Consider the following 19,496-nt stretch of genomic DNA (forward strand, 5'->3'; position numbering starts at 1 on the left):
TGCTGGGAAGAGCTGGGTTATGCTCCAGTTCAAGGGGCTGTCGTGGCAGAAGGACAGGAGAAGACCAAAGAAAACCCCAGGTGTGGTAGAAAATGCCAGAGTATAGTATGTGTACTGTCAATGGATTAGACAGTGTGGAGTTTTAAGGATTCTATGCACTGGGGTGATAAATGACCTAGTTTTGGGGACTTTTGGTTATGGATTGGTTGGGCTATGTTTAGTAATTAACTGACCCCCAAGGAGGGGTGTTACTGAAACAAGAGAGCATGTTGTGGAGTCTTTACCAGCCTAAGAGGGCAAATGGGACAGTAACCGCAGCATAAGGACGACCAACCACAAGGAAGAACTCAGGGCAGAGGAGTAATTGTTCACAGGGTATAAATGTGTTCTGAGTATGTGGATTCCACCTTTGCTGACAAGGCTGTATCACATCCCTCCCATACCAGGTACAAAAGGGGGTCATTAGAGACTCAATGACTGCATATTCTGATAGAAGCATCTTGGGACAATGGATTAGCTCAGCGGTCGGCAACCTTTCAGAAGTGGTGTGCCGAGTCTTCATTTATTCACTCTAATTTAAGGTTTCGCTTGCCGGTAATACATTTAAACATTTTTAGAAGGTTTCTTTCTATAAGTCTATAATATATAACTAAACTATTGTTGTATGTAAAGTAAATAAGGTTTTTAAAATGTTTAAGAAGCTTCATTTAAAATTAAATTAAAATGCAGAGCAGTGTGAGTGCCACTGAAAATCAGCTTGCGTGCCGCCTTCGGCACGTGTGCCATAGGTTGCCTACCCCTGGATTAGCTGGAGCCCAAGACAACCAGTTTTTCCCTATCCCTCTTCAGGGGGCTGGTGTTTGGAAAGTGGAAAATCCCCAAACACAGGACAAAGACATCAAGGTTTTGATGCTAGCCTTTAAAAACCACAGAGACTGGGTGGGTCACAGGAAGATGACTCAGAACCACACTGGAAGTTTTGGGCAGGAGAAGGGAAGAGAGGAGCATGCTTGCATAGCAGGGAGCCCAGTTTAGCTGTAGGACCAAACAAGTCAAAGCAAGCTGACCTGGATAGAGAGGGGCTCTCTGGTTAAGAAATCAAGCCATGAGCTGCAGCAGAAGGGTCCCCCAGACACCTCTAGAGGATTCAGACCCAAGCCCAAAAAATGCTGCAGAGTGATGAGGAAACTGAGTCAGCGAAATGTGATTTTTATTTTTTTTAATAGATCTATGCATTTCTTGTGCTAATAAAGCAAGGAGCAATGGCTGTTTAGAATCCTGTGCAAGGTCTGCCTGGCAGTGTGGGTTGTATTACACCTATCACGTGTCTCTGACCAGTTAATTTATGGTCCCAGAACACCCATGTGCCTGGAGATCTGGGAGAGTGTGTTTAAGCTACAGGAGAGTTGAGATATCAGCATTGGTCCCAGGGGTGAGGCAACTGGACCAGGAGGTTTCAGCTCAGGAGTGTGTGCTAAACAAAGGAGCTACGCACCAACTGTGTGCTCAGAGACCACACAGCCAGGGAAGTGCCTCAACAGTTTGAACTCCAGAGGTGGAAAGTACATGGGATATAATGAGGTGTCCCTCACAGCATGAGTGACCAATAGGGGGTGCTTAACTAGATCCAACACTTGGTACTGACAGTGATTTGGACCCACTCAGCTATTTCCTGTGGGCCAGACAGATGGCTATTTGGAAGTATGAGTCCTGCAAGTCGACAGCCACCAATCAGTCCTGATCCTACACAGACGGAATGACAGAGGCAAGAGTTAGCATCCTGCATATGGGGCAGCAGTGTATGTATTTTTTCAGTCTCCTCAAGTGTAGGATACGACTAAGACCTCTTTTCTTCAGGATAAGGAAATATCAAGAGTAGAAGCCTCATTCCCTGTATTCCTGCAATTTCTCTTCTATGGCTCCTAGACAAAGTAACAACGCCATGTATGTTTGTAGTAAGCTCTATAATAAGCTCTCTGAAGAGGGCCAGGGAAGGTATCAGTCAACACTCAGGAGCAAGAGATATAGGGGGTTCTGCACGGGCATAACCTGGTTTGGTTGTGGGCATCAACACAAGTACTGGGGTCCTGAACCCTATGCTATTTCCATGAAGGTGGAGGACTTAGAGCTTCCATCCATGGAGAAGTGATGGTTTCTGTCCTTGTGGGATGGCCTCAAGTATTGTCTGGAGATGCATTTATGCTCCGTATGAAATTATGCCTCAGCTTCTCTCCTTCTGTCAGCATGGCATAGGTGTTGGCTGAGATGCTGAAGTTGCTAGCCCCAGTTTCAACAATGTCCTCTTCCCCGCCTTTCTATCTCTACCTGATCCCAGGAAATAGAGGCATCCATCTACATGATGGAGTGCTGGCCAAGGCAGACCTGAACCTCCATCTTGATGATGATGGTTTCCTCTAGGTCCGAAATGACTTGCATGGATTGCTCAAGCAAATGTAACTAGAACTGTGCATCTCTGAACTTGTGGGTCTTGGAGGAAAACAATCAGCACACTCAACACCTGTTTGGAGTATGGTTGTCCTCTAGGCAGAAGATGTAATATCTATGTCAGTCAGTGAGGGGATGAAGCTATGGCCAGAGAGGCAGGGTATGAAACATGGCTATTTAGATTCCATATTGGTGTGAAGCACCTCACACCTGCTGTACCGGGGGTGGGGTGGGAAGAGAGATGTCTTTTTTATTGGAATATCCAAATTAAAGAAAACAAGATAAAAAGGGTGAAGATCAATTCTCTTCACCAAACTAGTTGGGAAAAGGATGAGTTTGACATTCAGTGAATGTAGTGGGTTGGACACTCACTGGGTTCAGCCCTGCTGCCACTGGCAGTAGTAGGGAACTGAGGGAGAACTGTGGCCGCACTGCCTTTTATGGCTTCACACAAGGAGGCACAGTGTGCATGCACAGCCCTGACAAACACTGCTATGCAAAAGAATCCAGTCTCTTGAACACAGACCCCTACCTTGGGCTTACAATGACACACAAACCACGAATTTCTGTACCTCTCCCCTCGGAGTCATTTTGAAGGAGTTTTATTTAGTATATTAAGATTTAGAATGTTCCAATTCTAATTACTATTAAAAATGTTAATGCATGTTTTAAAATTTTAGTGAGACCCTCAATACTGTACAGCAATGAGGAGAAATACAGTCTCAGAATACAATAGTCAGAAGTCTCATTTGTCTAGTATATCCTGTTTAATTATCTTGCAATTTACAGAGATGTTGCAAATGTAGCAAAACTAACAATGGCTTTGAAATTAAACTGTTTTGTACTTACATTCCAATCAACTGTTGAAAAAAAAGGATGTCTCTTGATTTCTTCAACTCCATCTGAACCAGCTCCTGCAATTATAGGGAACAAAAGTGACTAAATTAAAACCAGCTTCAGTGTAAAAATCTCTATACAAAATCGCATTAAAAGTTAGTTACTTGGTTTCTTGGAAAATTGCATGGAATCACTTATTCATGGAATAGAGTTAGAGTTTCCAAGCAAGATATTTGACTGAGAACAGACTGACATATAGCTAGTAGAATTCACAAACATTGAAGAAAAACAATCACGTTTAAAGGGAACCTGGAAAAAGGAAAAAAGTGGACTTGTGCCTTGTTTGCTTCTTTTGAATATATAAAGGAGCCCTACTCTCAGGGCATCTTTACATCTAGAAGTTTACAAAGAATCAGGAGTACTTCCCTGCAAGTCACTAATTAATTTAATATTAAACCTCCAAACAAGTAATTAGAGACGATGCTTGGGGGAGTATAACAGCATTTTCTAATCTGCTTCCTGATTTTTTGTTTTTACTCCAGAATTACAGCCTTTTGGATAGTCTGATAAGCCACTGTTCCATGCATCTGTGGAGGGCTGCCGGCAAAAACAGGAAAATGGGACAGTATACTAAGCCACAGAAAGGCATATTGAGGGAGCTCAAATAAGAGAAAGGCTATTTTTTTCTGAATGATGGCTTGCTGACATTGTCAGACTAACAGTACGAGCTACACTGCTGAGGGAAGTCAGCACAATATGTGGTAAAACAGTTTGGTAAAACACTAAGGCTATGATGCACATCCTATTGAAACTGGCTGGAGTACAGATTCAGTGCACAGAATCTTTGGGCGACTAAGAAAAGATCAACTGGTTCCAATTCCTGAAAATTCAATTTATTTGGTGTATCCAAGCAGTTGGCAAGAGCCAATTCATATACTCCAAAGCTCCCCTTATAGACTGCATGGCAGCTGCTTAGGTGAACTGGAGCTCTGTAGAATGCTGCATCCAGAATCTAGGTGAATGACTGGTCCAAGAAAGTCATCTTCAGCCTACCTTCCTCTGTCATTTACTCAGGTGAGCCAAACCCAGAATAAACATACTGCAAACTCGAGAAAATATGATAAAATGAAGTCTGTTGAATAACCAAGAACTGATATGACTGTTCAATGAAGCTTCACTTAACAATTAAATTGTTCACAAGTTATGCTGTAGATGATTTTACTTCAAGATCCAGGTCAAAAAGAACCAACCAAAACAAGATCACATTACCTAATCTGTTTGATGGGTTCCTTTTAAACAACATCCTTAGAAGACTTTGCGCTTCAGGGCTAAGGAATTGTGGCATTCCAAGCTTTGCTCTGGAGAAAGAGAATGGAGAAATGATGACTTCAAAAAGCATGTTTTGCTAAAAACGCTCTAGATGCACTCATTAAACTAAGGGTAAGAAACTCTGCAATCAGATCTGTCAATGTGTGTCACAAAGGCAGTGAAATTGTGTGAATGAGATTTCAAATTGAATATAAATATTAAAATAGCTACCTGTTCAAGAAACTTGTAGAAAAAAAGCACATAGTGTGGTATAGTGGTTTTCAACAAATAGGCTGCTTCAAACTAAAGCTGCATAAAGTACTTAAAGTTGTGTATCCTTGAGGAGATCTAAGTCTATCCAAACATGCTGGCATATGACAAAAAGGAAGTATTCATCCTTTCCTATCAGAACCAACTTTTGAAGGCATTTGGAAATAGCCAAAACACCCCTGTAATCTACACACCCACACAACCCCACAAGTCACCTTTTTATTCCTCCACTCAGAAAAAGCCTCAAGAATTAGATCACAAAGTCATTAGAGAAAGCCAATGGGGTCAACTTCACGGAGATTATTTTGTAAGGACAAAAATTTAAAACAACTTAAGTGATTTGAACAACTTTTTTAATAATCAAAGTGTCTAGTTCAGCTTGAAATTTCTAGGCAGAATTGTAACCTTATGTTATACATGCACATATTCATTATACTACAAATCCTGAAATAGGTGGTGAACTAATCAATTTTCTGTATCAACGCTGCTATACATTAATCACAGACACTCCCTCCTGCCATGGAGTCAGGACTAAAACCCCTTTTCTTTAGCAGTCATCCCCATCAGAAAGTCCCAGAAGTCTAACCATTTGATCTGCAGGATACCCCTCTTTGACTACTCACAAAAGCAATAAAGTCTTACTCCCTCAATTAAAGAGTGGCAAAAGAGTACAGTTAGGACTTGTTTACCAATCACCACTGTACACTTGTTTTACTGTTTTTACAACATGGATTAAACTATTTTATACAGAAAGTGTGTGTATACACACGTACACAGAGAGAATAGCATACACAATCTGTATACACTAGGTTGTTTTGTTTTTATATAAGCTATGTCGTAACAAACAGCATATAGAGAGGTGGTTGGTAAATAACTCTAGTGTACTTTACTGCCCTATTTTTAATACTAACTTTACACACACACAATTTTTACGGTTTTAAGCCTTGGAGATATTCTCCAGTATCTACATTGTTTGTGATCAAATTCTTACTTTTGTGTTTGACATTTTATAACTTCACATCCTGAAAGTGAGCAAACTACAATACACAAGCTAAAGCATAATATCTATAGCTACATTTTCTGTTACTTTCAAAAAAACAAGGGTAATTCTATTAAAAAAGAAAAATACTTACTTTAGTATCATATTCATAGTTTCATTTCGATCTTTACCTTGAAATGGTAGTGTACCAGTAAGCATTTCAAACTGAAAAGAACAAATGTTTAATCAACATCAAGTGGTTAGTTATTTTAAAAGTACTTTTACAAGATTTTAATTAACATGGTATTCCACTTGTACTACACACACAAAGACCTGAGAAGTCTTCAGGGTGATTAGCAAATACATACTAATTTTAATTTTCAAAATATCCAAAAGTTAAACATTTTCTCTTTGAAGGCAATTTACATGACAATCAATATCAACTGTAGATGGGATAAAAAGATGATGTAGAACACCTTGGAGGGTTTTGCAGACTAATGGTGGTTCATGGACCATAATTTAAAAGCTACTTGAGGAGTCAAATGGAATTCTCCCTGAAGTCATGTACTGCTACACCACAAAAAAGTAGCCAAAAAATGTGTTTGCCTTTATTTTTCCTACTCAGTACAAATGCTAATAGTGTAACAATTTACTGTCTGCAACAGCACAATTAATATTACTGGTGTATTCCACTTTTCCACGATGTTCATTGAACAGGCTTGTTGTTACAAACATTTTTTAAAGGAATGCTTTGCCAAACTCAGTTTTTTTGTTTTTTTTCTAATGTAAATACTAAGCAATGTGTCAAAGAAACATTCAAACTGAAGCCTAACAACAACCTAGGAAAGTGACTGAATAAAATTGTTCTGGACTGCTACAAAGTCACATATATGTCAATAATCCTTAGAGCAGGGATCGGCAACCTTTGGCACGCAGCTCTCCAGGGTAAGCACCCTGGTGGGCTGGGCCATTTTGTTTACCTGCAGCATCTGCAGCTTCGGCCGATCGTGGCTCCCATTGGCCACGGTTCGCCGCTCCAGGCCAATGGGGGCGGCGGGAAGCGGTGGCCAGCACATCCCTCGGCCCGCGCTGCTTCCCGCAGCCCCCATTGGCCTGGGACGGCAAACCGTGGCCAGTGGGAGCCGCGATCGGCCAAACCAGCAGACGCGGTAGGTAAACAAACCGGCCCAGCCCGCCAGGGTGCTTACCCTGGCGAGCCACGTGCCAAAGGTTGCCGATCCCTGCCTTAGAAGTATGCATTTCCTTAAAGGTCTAAACAAGTCAAGGTTCAACTTATTTCAAAACTATTGTTTCTTCAGTATAATCTAGTTACCAGCTTCTCCCAGGTCTTCCCCTTAACCTAAAGTCATCCTAATTCGGCTTAGGCAAATTTATTCTAAATAAATTTAACATTACTCTGTGAAGGCATGCAGAGTATTTGACTGCAAACAACATTATGCAATTAATCATACAGTACCATAAGAACACCAAATGACCACCAATCGGCACTCTGGTTGTGGCCTCGCCTGTTTACTACTTCAGGTGCCATGTATTCTACAGTACCACAGAAAGAGTAGGCCTTCTTTTCTTGATCTACTGATTCTTTGCTGAGTCCGAAGTCTACAACAACAGCATTACAAAGATATATCTAGTAAAGAACTTTAAAAACAGTATTTTATACAATAATTTTATATTTTGGATTCAAACAACCAAAGACTGTTTATGAGTAAAGAAATGGTTATCCTAAAGCTCACTGGAGAATGAAAGTTAAATAGTACATTACACAATTGATTGTACAGTGCCAGGAACATTTGAAAGTGAACTGAACGTCTTAGCGACCATTACTGTTGCTTAGTACATCTGCAATTAGGTATTTAAAACTTTACATATTTAGAACCTTAAAATTATGAAAGGTTCTGCTTTTATTTTTCTTATTTGCTGAGACTTTGCTGCTTGTTTTATAGGATGGAAAAACTAGATTTAAATAAGAATGTTTCATCATAGAAAACACCAAGTACTAAGGCCATGTCTACACTTTCAAGCTTGCAGCGGCACAGCTGTACCAGTACAGATGTGCCGCTGTAAGAGCCCTCATGTAGTCACGTTATGTCGAGGAGAGAGAGAGCTCTCCAGATAACATAATGAAACCAGCCCAACGAATGGTGGCAGCTATGTCGGTAGAAGAGTATCTCCCACCAACACAGCGCTGTGCATGTGGACACTTATGCCGGCAAACTTACGTCACTCAAAGGGGTGTTTTTTTCACATCGCTGAGTGACAAAAGTCTTGCCAACATAACTGCTGGTGTAGACATGGCCGTAACTTACTGAAAACAGCTTATGTAAAAATCAGACTTAAGCTATTTCTATACTTAAAATGCTACAGCGGCACAGTTACACCACTGCAGTGTAGATGCGCCAGTGTAGACACTGCCTCCGCTGACAGGAGAGATTCTCCCATCAGCAAATAGGTAATCCACCTCCCTGAGAGGCAGTAGCTAGGTCAAAAGAAGAATTCTTCTGTTGACCTACCACTGTCTACACCGGGGTTTACTACTCCAGATATACATAAACTAGCCAAAGTCAGACTTGTTTATATCAAGTACACCTCTCAGTTCTCCTTTCCATTGTAAGAAAGAAAACAGAATTTTGTAAGTGCTTGTTAATTCAAAAAGCTGCCTTACAAGCAGCTTCCAAATGCTGATGGGAAAGAAAAACCTCAACGAATTACAAGTTATTTTCCTTTGGACCCAAGTTGAAACTGAATTGAAGTATTGGTGTACCCTGCAAAACTATATAATCTTGTAACCCTGATTTTCTCACTACCCCCCACCCTCCCGATCCCACTTTTCCACTAGTCCCTGCACTGTGAAAGCCCCAAATGGCTAAGGTGTTTAAATGTGGTCTGGAAGGAGCAGTTAATCTAAATTAAATCCTTCAATTTAGATTTTTGGCATTTCAAGAGAAGCAGAAAGCAAGAGAAAACCACTCAGAAGCTGAAGGAATCCAAGAGAATGGTATCCAAAAATCAATATTATTGTATAGGGATTCAAATCCCTGATGTTGCCTAAGAGTCTAAAGCAAGTCTGAAACAAAAACACATCCTGTTGTGCTTTTAAATAATGAATATCCAGTAATTCTGTGATCTAAGCAAAGCCCATTTGGCTAAAAGTTCTATCAGAAAGAATAAAAGATTACAAGTAAAACTATTGTGTATATACATTGCACTAAATGGATGAGAGTTTAAATAATGAATTTCTTTTTAATTTTACAAGGTGGTTCTAATGGCTGTTAGTATTTATACAGCACAGCATATAGTGGACTTTATGATATAATGATATAAAGTGGTAATTTTATTATAATTTTAATATGGTAATATAATTTAAGAATAAACTAGTTCACAACACTTTGTACATATCCAAATGTTTATAATGCAAGTCTTGTTGGTTTTCTAAAAGAAAATAGCATCATTTTTTCTTGTAATACAGAATTTTTCTGCACCTTTATTTTTAAACTGATTAGACTATAATTTCTGAAATCACATTTTATATTTTTTTTAAAGAACATGTTGTCTGCACTAAATCTTTATCTTTCTTTTCTTAAAAGACCGAGTCAGCATTTTGACATTTCAGCTTTGCTGAACCTCTACCTTGCTCAATCGCATTAGCTGTTGATCTTCAGATAAAGAGACATTTTATAATCAATCTTGCTATAACGTGAAGTCGTTTATTTTTGTTATTGATGAAGTGTCATCTGAATTTATTTACCTTGTTTATAAAACAGACATTGAAAGCTATTTCATTTTTTAAAAATAATTTCTACAACCACTTTACCCACAGAAATTAATCTTTACAGGTTTTTGGTTTTAGGTTTAACACAAATACGATGGCTCCAATCCTGCCATCTAATCCACGTGGGCAGATTTCACTCATGTGGAGTCACACTAACTTCAATGGGATTCTGCACAGGCATAATAGTCTGCTAATGTGGATCAGATTGCACAATCTAGGGCTATATCAGTTAATTTAAAAAACTGTTAAATTAAGTACTGGTATATCAAGATTGTTATACAAAAAATTATATGGAACTCCACACTAAAATACCTAATTTCATTAAAATATTTAAGAGCTATACTATTAAATTTTACCTACCTGTTAACTTGATATGTCCTGCTTCATCAAGCAAAATGCTGAAAATTAAAATTCACATTCACCAATACACGTAACAGGAATATTTATATAAAACATTTTAAACATAGTAGCTAAAGACAGATCTGAACCAATCTCCCAATCTTTAATTTAATAACTCTGTACATTATATTTCAATCAGTGCATATATTTAACTATTAAACCCAATACATAAAGCTTATAAAAACATCTTTTACTCCATTTTTATATAATTATAGAGATGTATAATGAAAATGCAAAGAAACAATTAAACAAAATACGTGTAATAGTGGATAAAATAAATTTTACTTTACTTTTCTGGCTTCAGATCCCTGTATACGATCCCCAAGCTGTGTAGATGATCCAAAGCAAGGGCCAGTTCTGCGAGGTAGAATTTCACATCTTCCTCTGTAAACATAACCTAATAAGAACTGTATAGATTTACCTTCAGATCTTGTCAGTTTCTAATACTGCAATCTAAAAACAGACAGTTCTTCTGCTTCCCTAAATTCAAATATTTCTCATAACTACTACATTTCACAAATTCTCAGGAGACAATTTCACTTAATACAGGTGATATGCAAGAATAAACTATCGACTATGAAGTTTTCTGTAGACCTAATCCTGACATTATTTTATAGTGTTCCTCACAATCCAGCTCTTACAGAATTTAAAGTAAAAATAAATGTTATTGCAACTGTAACATAGTATAGTTAAAGGAAAGTTAACTTTTGTATCTGACTTGCTGGTTTACCAGTGTTCCTTCAGCCACAATGCCCTATACAGAGCATTTCCTATACCTGTTTTTCCAGTTTAACATGTAGTTTGATATACTATTGCTTACAACAGTATAAAATATACAGAATGTGTAACTGTAACCTTAAAATTTTATATTCCCATTTTATAGTTTTCAATTGAGTGCTGTTAACACTATTAAGACTTTTTTATTATTATTAAGTTTCCTTCTAGAAAAGGAACTGCCTGTTCCTAAAGTTAAATTCATACTTCACTGAAGTGAATGAGGTTGAAGAGTGGATAGAATCTGCACGTCATTTACATGAACAGAGATGCATTTAAACCTTTTCTGCTCCCTTTTTTTGGAGGGCAGAGGGGAGGGGTTGAACATTTTGCTACAAGGTTGGGTTAAACAGCAACAGCACATCTTTACATTTTGATAGTTGTATATTGTCAATGGGGAAAAAAACGAGATCCAGGAATTTTCTTCTTTAGTTTGCCTGCCTCTCTCCCTTATCGCTATAGCTTTTCATGTAAAAGAGCTAAATATGATTTTTTCCCCAAATTAAATGTGGTAAAAGTCAACAAATTGCATTGTTTTATTTCTGAAGTGAAAGCTGCAGTAAAAGTGCTTTATTGGATGGATATCAGCCATTTTCTGCATTGCAGCGGAAAAAGTCCCATAATTTTGGTCTTTAAAATTCTAATGTAACACTTTAAATATCTCATCAACAGCTAAACATTCAAAAACAATTTCAGATATGCCTGATAATCCATGTGTGGGATGGTTTCAAGTGGCCCTAGGAACCAGCCCCCCCTCAATCAGCATGGGTCATTCACTTTCCATTGCCATGTGCTATTGCAATAGAAAACAGTTGTTTTTAAAACGATTGTGTTTTCTTTATAGAAAACATCTCAGGTGTCTTAATATACAAAATGAAATGTTTAAAAAAAATCATGGTACTTTAGAAACAAACAATCTGAAGTTTGTTGAAAACCAAATATAAACTTGAGTAATAAGTGACCTCCAAATAAGTGCTTATTTCTTTACTCCCAAGAGAGAGATTTATGCCTTTTTCAGATACCCAGCCAATACTTTTACAGCCAGATTTGCACCCTTCATTTAAGTATCTATTTTTGAAGATCAGTAAATTCTAGCTGCACTATCACAACAAGACCTGAAGTCATTTCCTATTATACTGAGATTTCTTAAGGGAGACATCTTAGATCAAATGGAAGTAGAGACTGACCACTTTCCTGCTTTATGCCTCATTAATTCTTAACAGGTCTGCTGACTCCTAGAAATAGACAACTCTCTCAATATTTTCATAGCACAGCCTCAGGATATTTATGTTGAGTTTAGTTGTGAAATACTGAGAGATCAATATTGCAAACTAATAAAAGGAGTTCAATGTAATTTTAGGGCATATACTAGGTAAGCTCACTTAAGTTCCCTGCCGCATCCTCAATATGTAGCTTGACTTTAGGAAACAGATGCACTGAGAAAATCCAGCTAATTGGTTCTTAAAGATTAAAGATACGAATTTGAAACTACTACTGACAATCTATTTCACATCATCAAAGTCAGTCAACCGGCTACTTTGCCCAATTTTAGACAATGTCCTCCGTTAGACATTATCTAAAGGAATGTCTTGAAATCATATGGAAGCAGATTTAAAATCTTGACTTGTGAAATTTATGAAGCACTAAAAACTCTCATTATGAAGATATTTTCAAAAGTTTAATTCAACACCTAGAATTTGTACAGAAAAGTTTTGAAAAACAGAATTATTTCTTAGCTTGAAATATTACAAATATCATCATAGTCCGCATGCAATTTCACAGACTGAGATTTAAAGACATGTCATCAGAGCAGCACAATTAACATCCCTCCCCAAACAAACAATAGTGAGCTGTCAATCAAGGTTGTGATTTCTCCAAAATTTTAAAAAATATTTTACCTAGAAAAAAATATTCCAGATTCAAGAAACTAAACACTAAAATGATTCAACAGACTCTCAGGGGCAGCTAATTACACCTCTGTTCTTTATTATATAAACCCGATTTACCTCAATTAGGTCTCTGTGCAACAAGACCATTCTCAGATTAGAGAATTTGGTATGGGGAGGTACAGAAAAGAAATTTTAGACCAATCATCAATAAAAATCTGACACTGAGGTTTCTTAAGCTATGGAATATTGTCCCAAGGGATGGAGATATAAATAAATAAATAAATAAAAAATGAAAGTTCAACTGAGTTCCTAAAAACGAATGGGTCAAGAATTAGAGGGAAAAAAGACATAAGGAACAACCCCATATTGGTAGGGGGTTAGACAAGGATGACATTTTCCAGCTCTAATTTCTGTGCTTCTTTGAAAAAATTTTTACTATTGCATTCAGTTAAAATGTAGGTACTTACCTCTTTGGATAATCGTGTGAATACATCTCCTCCCCTGAGAAAATCCAATATTAAATATAGCTTTCCTTCGGTCTGAAAGGCTGATTTTAAAACATCACAAAACGTAATGGATAGTTTTATATGACAATGGTGAAATTAGACAATACTCAGGCATTCTATAATACTTTTTTATGACTTATTTTAGTGTAATAGAGCACAGTTACTTCTGAACTAAGCTAATTCAATTAGGCATGACAGTTTCATATGAACTACTGAAATTTGTGAACTAATCTGAATAATTAACACCACACGAATGCTGCACCAAGATGTACTATATTCATTTATTTGAGAAATGTAATTTAGTTTTATTAATTTTGTTAATACTTTGTGCAGGGAAGTTTGAAAAAGGTAACCATTACTAATATACTGCAAAGTCTTCGTGACAAGAGATCTCACTACAGCACTGCCGCTCTACTACATCTTTGCTAAGCACGGGGGGACCCCCAATATTTGTACAATAATTATGTTTTTAATTATTGATATGGGAATTAATGAGGTTCTACTATAATAAAATTTGCCCACAAGTTGTTTAGGACCTAACATAACAATTTGAAAAATTAAGAGATTAGGAATTCAAACAAGTCATCCATGCATCACCACAACCACTGGTGTGCCAGTCTCAGTTTTTATATTGGATGAATGTTACTGTACCTAAATTATTGCAAAGTATTGGTTTTAAAAATTGAAAAGAAAAAATCTGTGGGACATTTTGCAAAATTTGTAGAAAGTCTTTGGAGAGCTTAATACTAGTACATGCATTCAAAAATTATTAAAAAGTGTTATATGGCTGTGATGGGGTGTTGTATTCCTCATATTGGCTCTGAGAAGGTTGAATTAGGCCAGGCAGACCCAACCAACCAATTAAGCACCAAGTCATGAAGAGGAGGCTGTGGTTCCTGGAGCAAGAGGGGCCTGCAAGGTGAGAAAGGATGACTGATAGGGACACCGCCAGAGGAGGGCAGAGCTAATCCCCAGGACTGCCATGAGGAGGAGCCACTAGCAGTAAGTGGACCCCGTGGCAATGCCATAAGCTTGAAAAATAAACAAGGGATAAGATTCTGTGTGACTTCCTCATATATACGTGCAGTGAATGTGAGAAGCACAAGAAGCCTCTTACTCCAACCCCTTGCACTGCCCATTAAAAGTCAAGTAATTACATTTTAAACTTAGTGATACATTTTAATGTACTCTTTAGCCTCTTGGGAAAAGCACTATCCTGATCTGAACTACATTGGAACAGATAAGCACGTACATATGAGAAATATTTCCCTGAGAGGTTTGCAATTCACCTCAAGATGTGTTCAAATCTTACAGAAGAAAACTCAGAGACAAAAGGCCTAAATGACAAGCCTCTACACCATGCATAGGCTGTCAATACAGAATGGACTGGGCAGATACTTTGACACAGAGTGAGATGTAGACCATAATAGTGAAAACTGAAATATGCTCAGTAATTATAAAAGGAATGTTTACATAAGTGAGGTATATTCAAACCTCTCAAGGCAGGAATACTGGTTCTGTTAAACTCTGCAGAGGTTAATGCTTCAGAAAGGCTGGATTGATGTTTATCTGTTAATGGTCACTTTTTTCCAGCAAATGTGTTTTCCTTATTGTCCTTAGTTACATACTGGAAGGTAGAAATTTCTAGTCATCTATGCCTAGCTTTCACATTATCTGTACCTGCTTACAATAACTGTTAACAAAAGTAAGGCAGAATAAGATTACATTTGACGTGCTTAATGAAAGCTAGGTTTTAGAGCAAATGCACTCCAACTATTAAGAAAGAGATGACTAATGCCCTTAACAGCTAATCCTGCCAAAAATATATAGGCAACAGAACAAAAATACCAACCATAGTGCAGTTTGACGATAAATGGATGATTTACTTCTACTAATATATCTCTCTCCATCTTTGTACGAACTCTATCTCGTACTGAAAAAAAGCAGAATAGTAATAAATAATTCTCTATTTCAGTAAGGTGAAGGTAGGAAGAGAAGGAGTAAATAGTAAGTTCTAAATTTCCAGAAAAATATAAAATAATCTTTATTTACCCTTTAAATCATTTCTTTTTATTTTGAGAGATTACATTTTCCCCTCCTACCTCTATATATTTTAGTCTTTCTAAATTCCGCAACAAATCCAAGCTATATTTTGTGATCTAGCAAGTTTCTTTTCAAAAATTGTAAAAAAACTGGGGAAGGTTGGATAGGTTTTTTTTTTTTTTTTTTTTTTTAAAGGGGGTGGAGGAAGAGGGCTTCAGCTAACTTCAACTTCTGGATTCTGCTCCCTGTGAATATGTATTGTCTATTAAGATCATATTTTGGATTTTCTACCCGTAACACTTCATGCCCAAATGTAACCCACAGTGGAGTAGAGTCCAGTGAAGTGTCTTCTAAAGACAGAAATACCTTATAATTTGGCTTACTTTGCTTTCCACAATAAAGTAGGGTTGACTCAAAACTTGACAAATGAACAGTTTTGATCAAATGAGAACCATGGAAAATACAGGAAAACTATTTCTCTAATTCTCTTGCTGCAATAAAAAAAAATGCTAACTGGACTTACAGAAGGTTAATATGAAAAAAAAATTGAAGTCATCTGGACAGGTTTGAAATAATTCTTAAGGCATGGCCTCAGAAAGGTTAATAAAAAAACTGTTGTCAAAGAAAGGATTATGACTTCACTGAAGGAACAGCTTGTTTAAGACAGAGGGCTATTTAATACAGAAATATTTACAATACTGACTTCAACACAGGAAACAACAAAAGTATTTTCCAAGACCATTATAAAGAAAACACACTTACCTTTTAGAGAAGCTTTTTTCAATACTTTCATTGCATAAAGCTGCCCAGCATCGGGACCAATTATTTTCCTCACAAGAAAAACCTGCCCCAAAAAATATTTCATATTTCAAATTATTGCAAAAATTGTTATATATAACAGTGATCTAGTTTGAACAATAAGTTATTACATCATGGTCTGTTTTAGTATGAGGAAAAGAGAACAGACTATGCACCAAATCATAGCCTCCATAGGAAAAAACTAAGATGATGGGGGTGGGAAAGAGAAAATCAGCAGGTTTTCACAGTACACCATCTTTTTGAGAAAGCAATTATTAAATCCAGTAAGGGACTATGGGATCTTCTTTTGGTTGGGTGTAGGAAGGAGCACTAGATACTAGGACACGCGTGTGCTTGCAGAGCAACAAAAGTAATTGCACTCTCACCTCCCCAAGTAACCGGATTGCAGGTGGTAGAAACCCCCAAAGTTCCTGAAGTAGATAGACCTGTGCTCTCAGCACTTGTCAGTTTTTCTACAGAGATCAGCTTAAATTAATGCTTACAGAATGAATATTAACTTACATGCCATGTACCTGCATATTTTACACTAGTGTGTTAGGAAAGGGCAGCATTTGAAACAGGTGTCCCTAGCTCTGTCTCCTTCCCTACAAATGCTATATAACCTCAAATAAATAGAGGCTTCACATAAAGGTCTCTGAATCTGGAGTGTGAGAAGAAGGGAGTGGGGAAATACACCATTTAAGATCAAGGCTTTGCCACCACCTTGGAGGGTGGGTGTGGGGGAGAGGGGAGCGGGACAAGTACAGAAGTTTAATTACCATTTTACCCCTCAGTGTGCTTAGATTTGGAGAGTATGATCTTGGAGAGTAACAAATGTGATTAGAAAAATCACGTGCTATGGATTATGTGCATTTCCATTATCCAAATGTCTAATGACTACGAGCTCTTCTAGCATAACTACTGAATTACCATTTCTAATATGTTTCAATGAGCAAACTTTTACTATATTATCGTAACATTAAAGTCCAAACATAGGTTTAAGAGTATGCTAACAAAAATCTGAGATTCAAAAGTCTTTTCATTCTTATATTCTGTCCAGATTTTCAACACTAGAAACAAAAAAATTTATCACTCTGTTTATGGTTTTAACTAGAAGTGGTTAAATAAAAGTATAATTAATCTATTAAATAAAATCTTTTCCATTCCAAGATTCAAGATCCTTCTTCATCCCTTTCTATTGATTGAACTTCTTCCAACCCTGATATTCTAGGATTCTATTCTAGGGTTTTTGGTTTTTTAACTCCAGAACAGAAGTGGTACATGGACTTTAAACCAGATTTGAAGAAAAAAATTGTTTGCAAAGGAATTAAATTGTTAATCCTAAAATGTGGCTAGCTACTTTAATTTTTAATTTATGCATTTCCAATTTTGTAGTGTTCATTTACTGCCCCAGACATCTGATATTTCATTTTCCGCACGGAATGGGACAGGATAAAGTAGGTTTCATAGTAAAAGAAAACACCAAACCCAATTTATCATTAGAAATGTAACACTACCAAACATTCAATTAAGATGTTTTTACTTAATATTCTTTGTTTCAAATCACTTCAGATAAATACAGTACAATAAAAAGCATAAAAACAAAATAAAACATATTTCATGGGTTGAAAAAAGATGTGAAGTTTCTCTCGCTATACATCTACATATGCCTAATGAGAGGTTTGGTATTCTTTCCTCTGGTTATAGCTGTTTACCAGTAAATACAAGTGTTCGCCTCTGAACAGCACAAGGAATTTTTTTTAAAATTCATATGAAATGACTGCATTTTAGACCGGAAAAAAAAATTTCTTAAAAAAAAAAAAAAAAAAAAACTTCCATACTAGCCCTTGCTGTTGTTGGAAGTCAGAGAACACTACTGCAGTATTTTGATAGTTTTTTGCTATTAGACGAATGTAGGCAATACATCTACACAAGTGCCAACAAAATCATAGTGGTTAAAATTAAAAAAGACCGCATGCTTAAAGAAAAAAAGAAAAAAAAACAAATAGAGGGGAAGTGCAACATAGCGGTCTTCCTCCCACTTCAGTCTTAGAAAAGTATCTGCAAATAACGAATGAAATCTCAAGAAGCTGGAGATTCATCTGGCTAGACATTGAAAACTGTTTACTTATCAGAATGTCCACAGGCTACAAAAAAAATCAAATCCCTTGCTCTGATCAGCTACATACATCCAACCACTGCCTTACTTTGCCCCTCCACCCACTAAACCCTATAAGCCTCCAAGTTGACCTAGCTGCAGAGTCCAACAGTCTCTGTTAACCGCTCTGGATGCTCCATTCAAGTTTTCTTCACAAAGCCAACAATGTATATGCATTTTGATTACTATCCATATTATTGTGGTGCGTTAATAGCTTAGCTGTTCATCCAAAGCTTTCATATATCTAAGTAGTGATGAGCAAATGCACATCAAATAATCTATTAATTATGTAAATGGAAGATTGCAAAGATTCAGGAGAACTAGAGTCTTTTGATTTCACAAAGCCATCTGAGAAATAGGTCCTCCCCCTCTCACTTGCCCCTCAACCACCCACTTCATTTTCCATTCTTCTCCCTACCATGGGTCTACTGGCAAAGAACCCGCACCTGAAGGGTGGCACAGAATGCTTGGAAGGAGTACATGCAGTATGTGCTGCAGCAGCAGAGATTAGGCCTGTCTCCCCCTGCTGCTTCTTCCAGCTCCCTACCTCCTTACAGCCCCTGCCAGAAAGGGCTGGTCTACACTGGGGGGGGAAGTCGATGTAAGATGCGCAACTTCAGCTACGGGAATAGCGTAGCTGAAGTCGACGTATCTTATTTCGACTTTCCCGCGCCGTGAGGACCCGAGGTTCGACGGCCGCGGCTCCCCCGTCGACTCCGCTACCGCCGCTCGCCCTGGTGGAGTTCCGGAGTCGACGGGAGCGCGTTTGGGGATCGATATATCGTGTCTAGATGAGATGCGATATATCGATCCACGATAGATCGATTACTACCCGCCGAATCGGCGGGTAGTCTGGACGTACCCAAAGAGTGAAGGAGACAGTTTTGGGAGGCATGAGGTCACATACAGGTGACGGCTGATAGAATGATGACACCACAAAGAGGGGGAAGAAATAGAAGAAGGGAAATAGAAGGAAAGAAAATGGAGATGGCGAGGATGAAGAGAGTGGGGGAGAGAAAACGATGAACCACAGAACAAAAGAGAGACCTAATCAGAAGAAAACTGAGTGGATAGAGGAAAATATTGATATGTAAGTACACCTCTACCTCGATATAACGCTGTCCTTGGGAGCCAAAAAATCTTACCGCGTCATAGGTGAAACCGCGTTATATCGAACCTGCTTTGATCCACCGAAGTGCGCAGCCCCGCCCCCTCCGGAGCACTGCTTTACCGTGTTATATCCAAATTCGTGTTATATCAGGTCGCGTTATATCGGGGTACAGGTGTAGTACTGAACATT

The 19,496-nt window shown here is 37.8% G+C and overlaps 1 protein-coding gene across 1 annotated transcript in view; it reads right to left on the reverse strand.

The window, feature by feature from the left end:
• RPS6KA6 (ribosomal protein S6 kinase A6) overlaps positions 1-19,496 on the reverse strand; it is a 74,510-nt gene that overhangs the window by 26,578 nt on the left and 28,436 nt on the right. The window contains exons 4-12 of the mRNA XM_065410422.1: positions 16,003-16,084; positions 15,050-15,130; positions 13,159-13,238; positions 10,319-10,425; positions 9,990-10,027; positions 7,317-7,459; positions 5,994-6,064; positions 4,552-4,640; positions 3,295-3,359 (exon numbers count right to left, since the gene is read on the reverse strand). Coding sequence (XP_065266494.1) covers positions 3,295-3,359; positions 4,552-4,640; positions 5,994-6,064; positions 7,317-7,459; positions 9,990-10,027; positions 10,319-10,425; positions 13,159-13,238; positions 15,050-15,130; positions 16,003-16,084 — 756 coding nt within the window. The remainder of the gene's footprint in view (positions 1-3,294; positions 3,360-4,551; positions 4,641-5,993; positions 6,065-7,316; positions 7,460-9,989; positions 10,028-10,318; positions 10,426-13,158; positions 13,239-15,049; positions 15,131-16,002; positions 16,085-19,496) is intronic.

Source organism: Emys orbicularis, chromosome 9, assembly GCF_028017835.1.
Source record: "Emys orbicularis isolate rEmyOrb1 chromosome 9, rEmyOrb1.hap1, whole genome shotgun sequence".
NCBI lineage: Eukaryota > Metazoa > Chordata > Testudines > Emydidae > Emys > Emys orbicularis.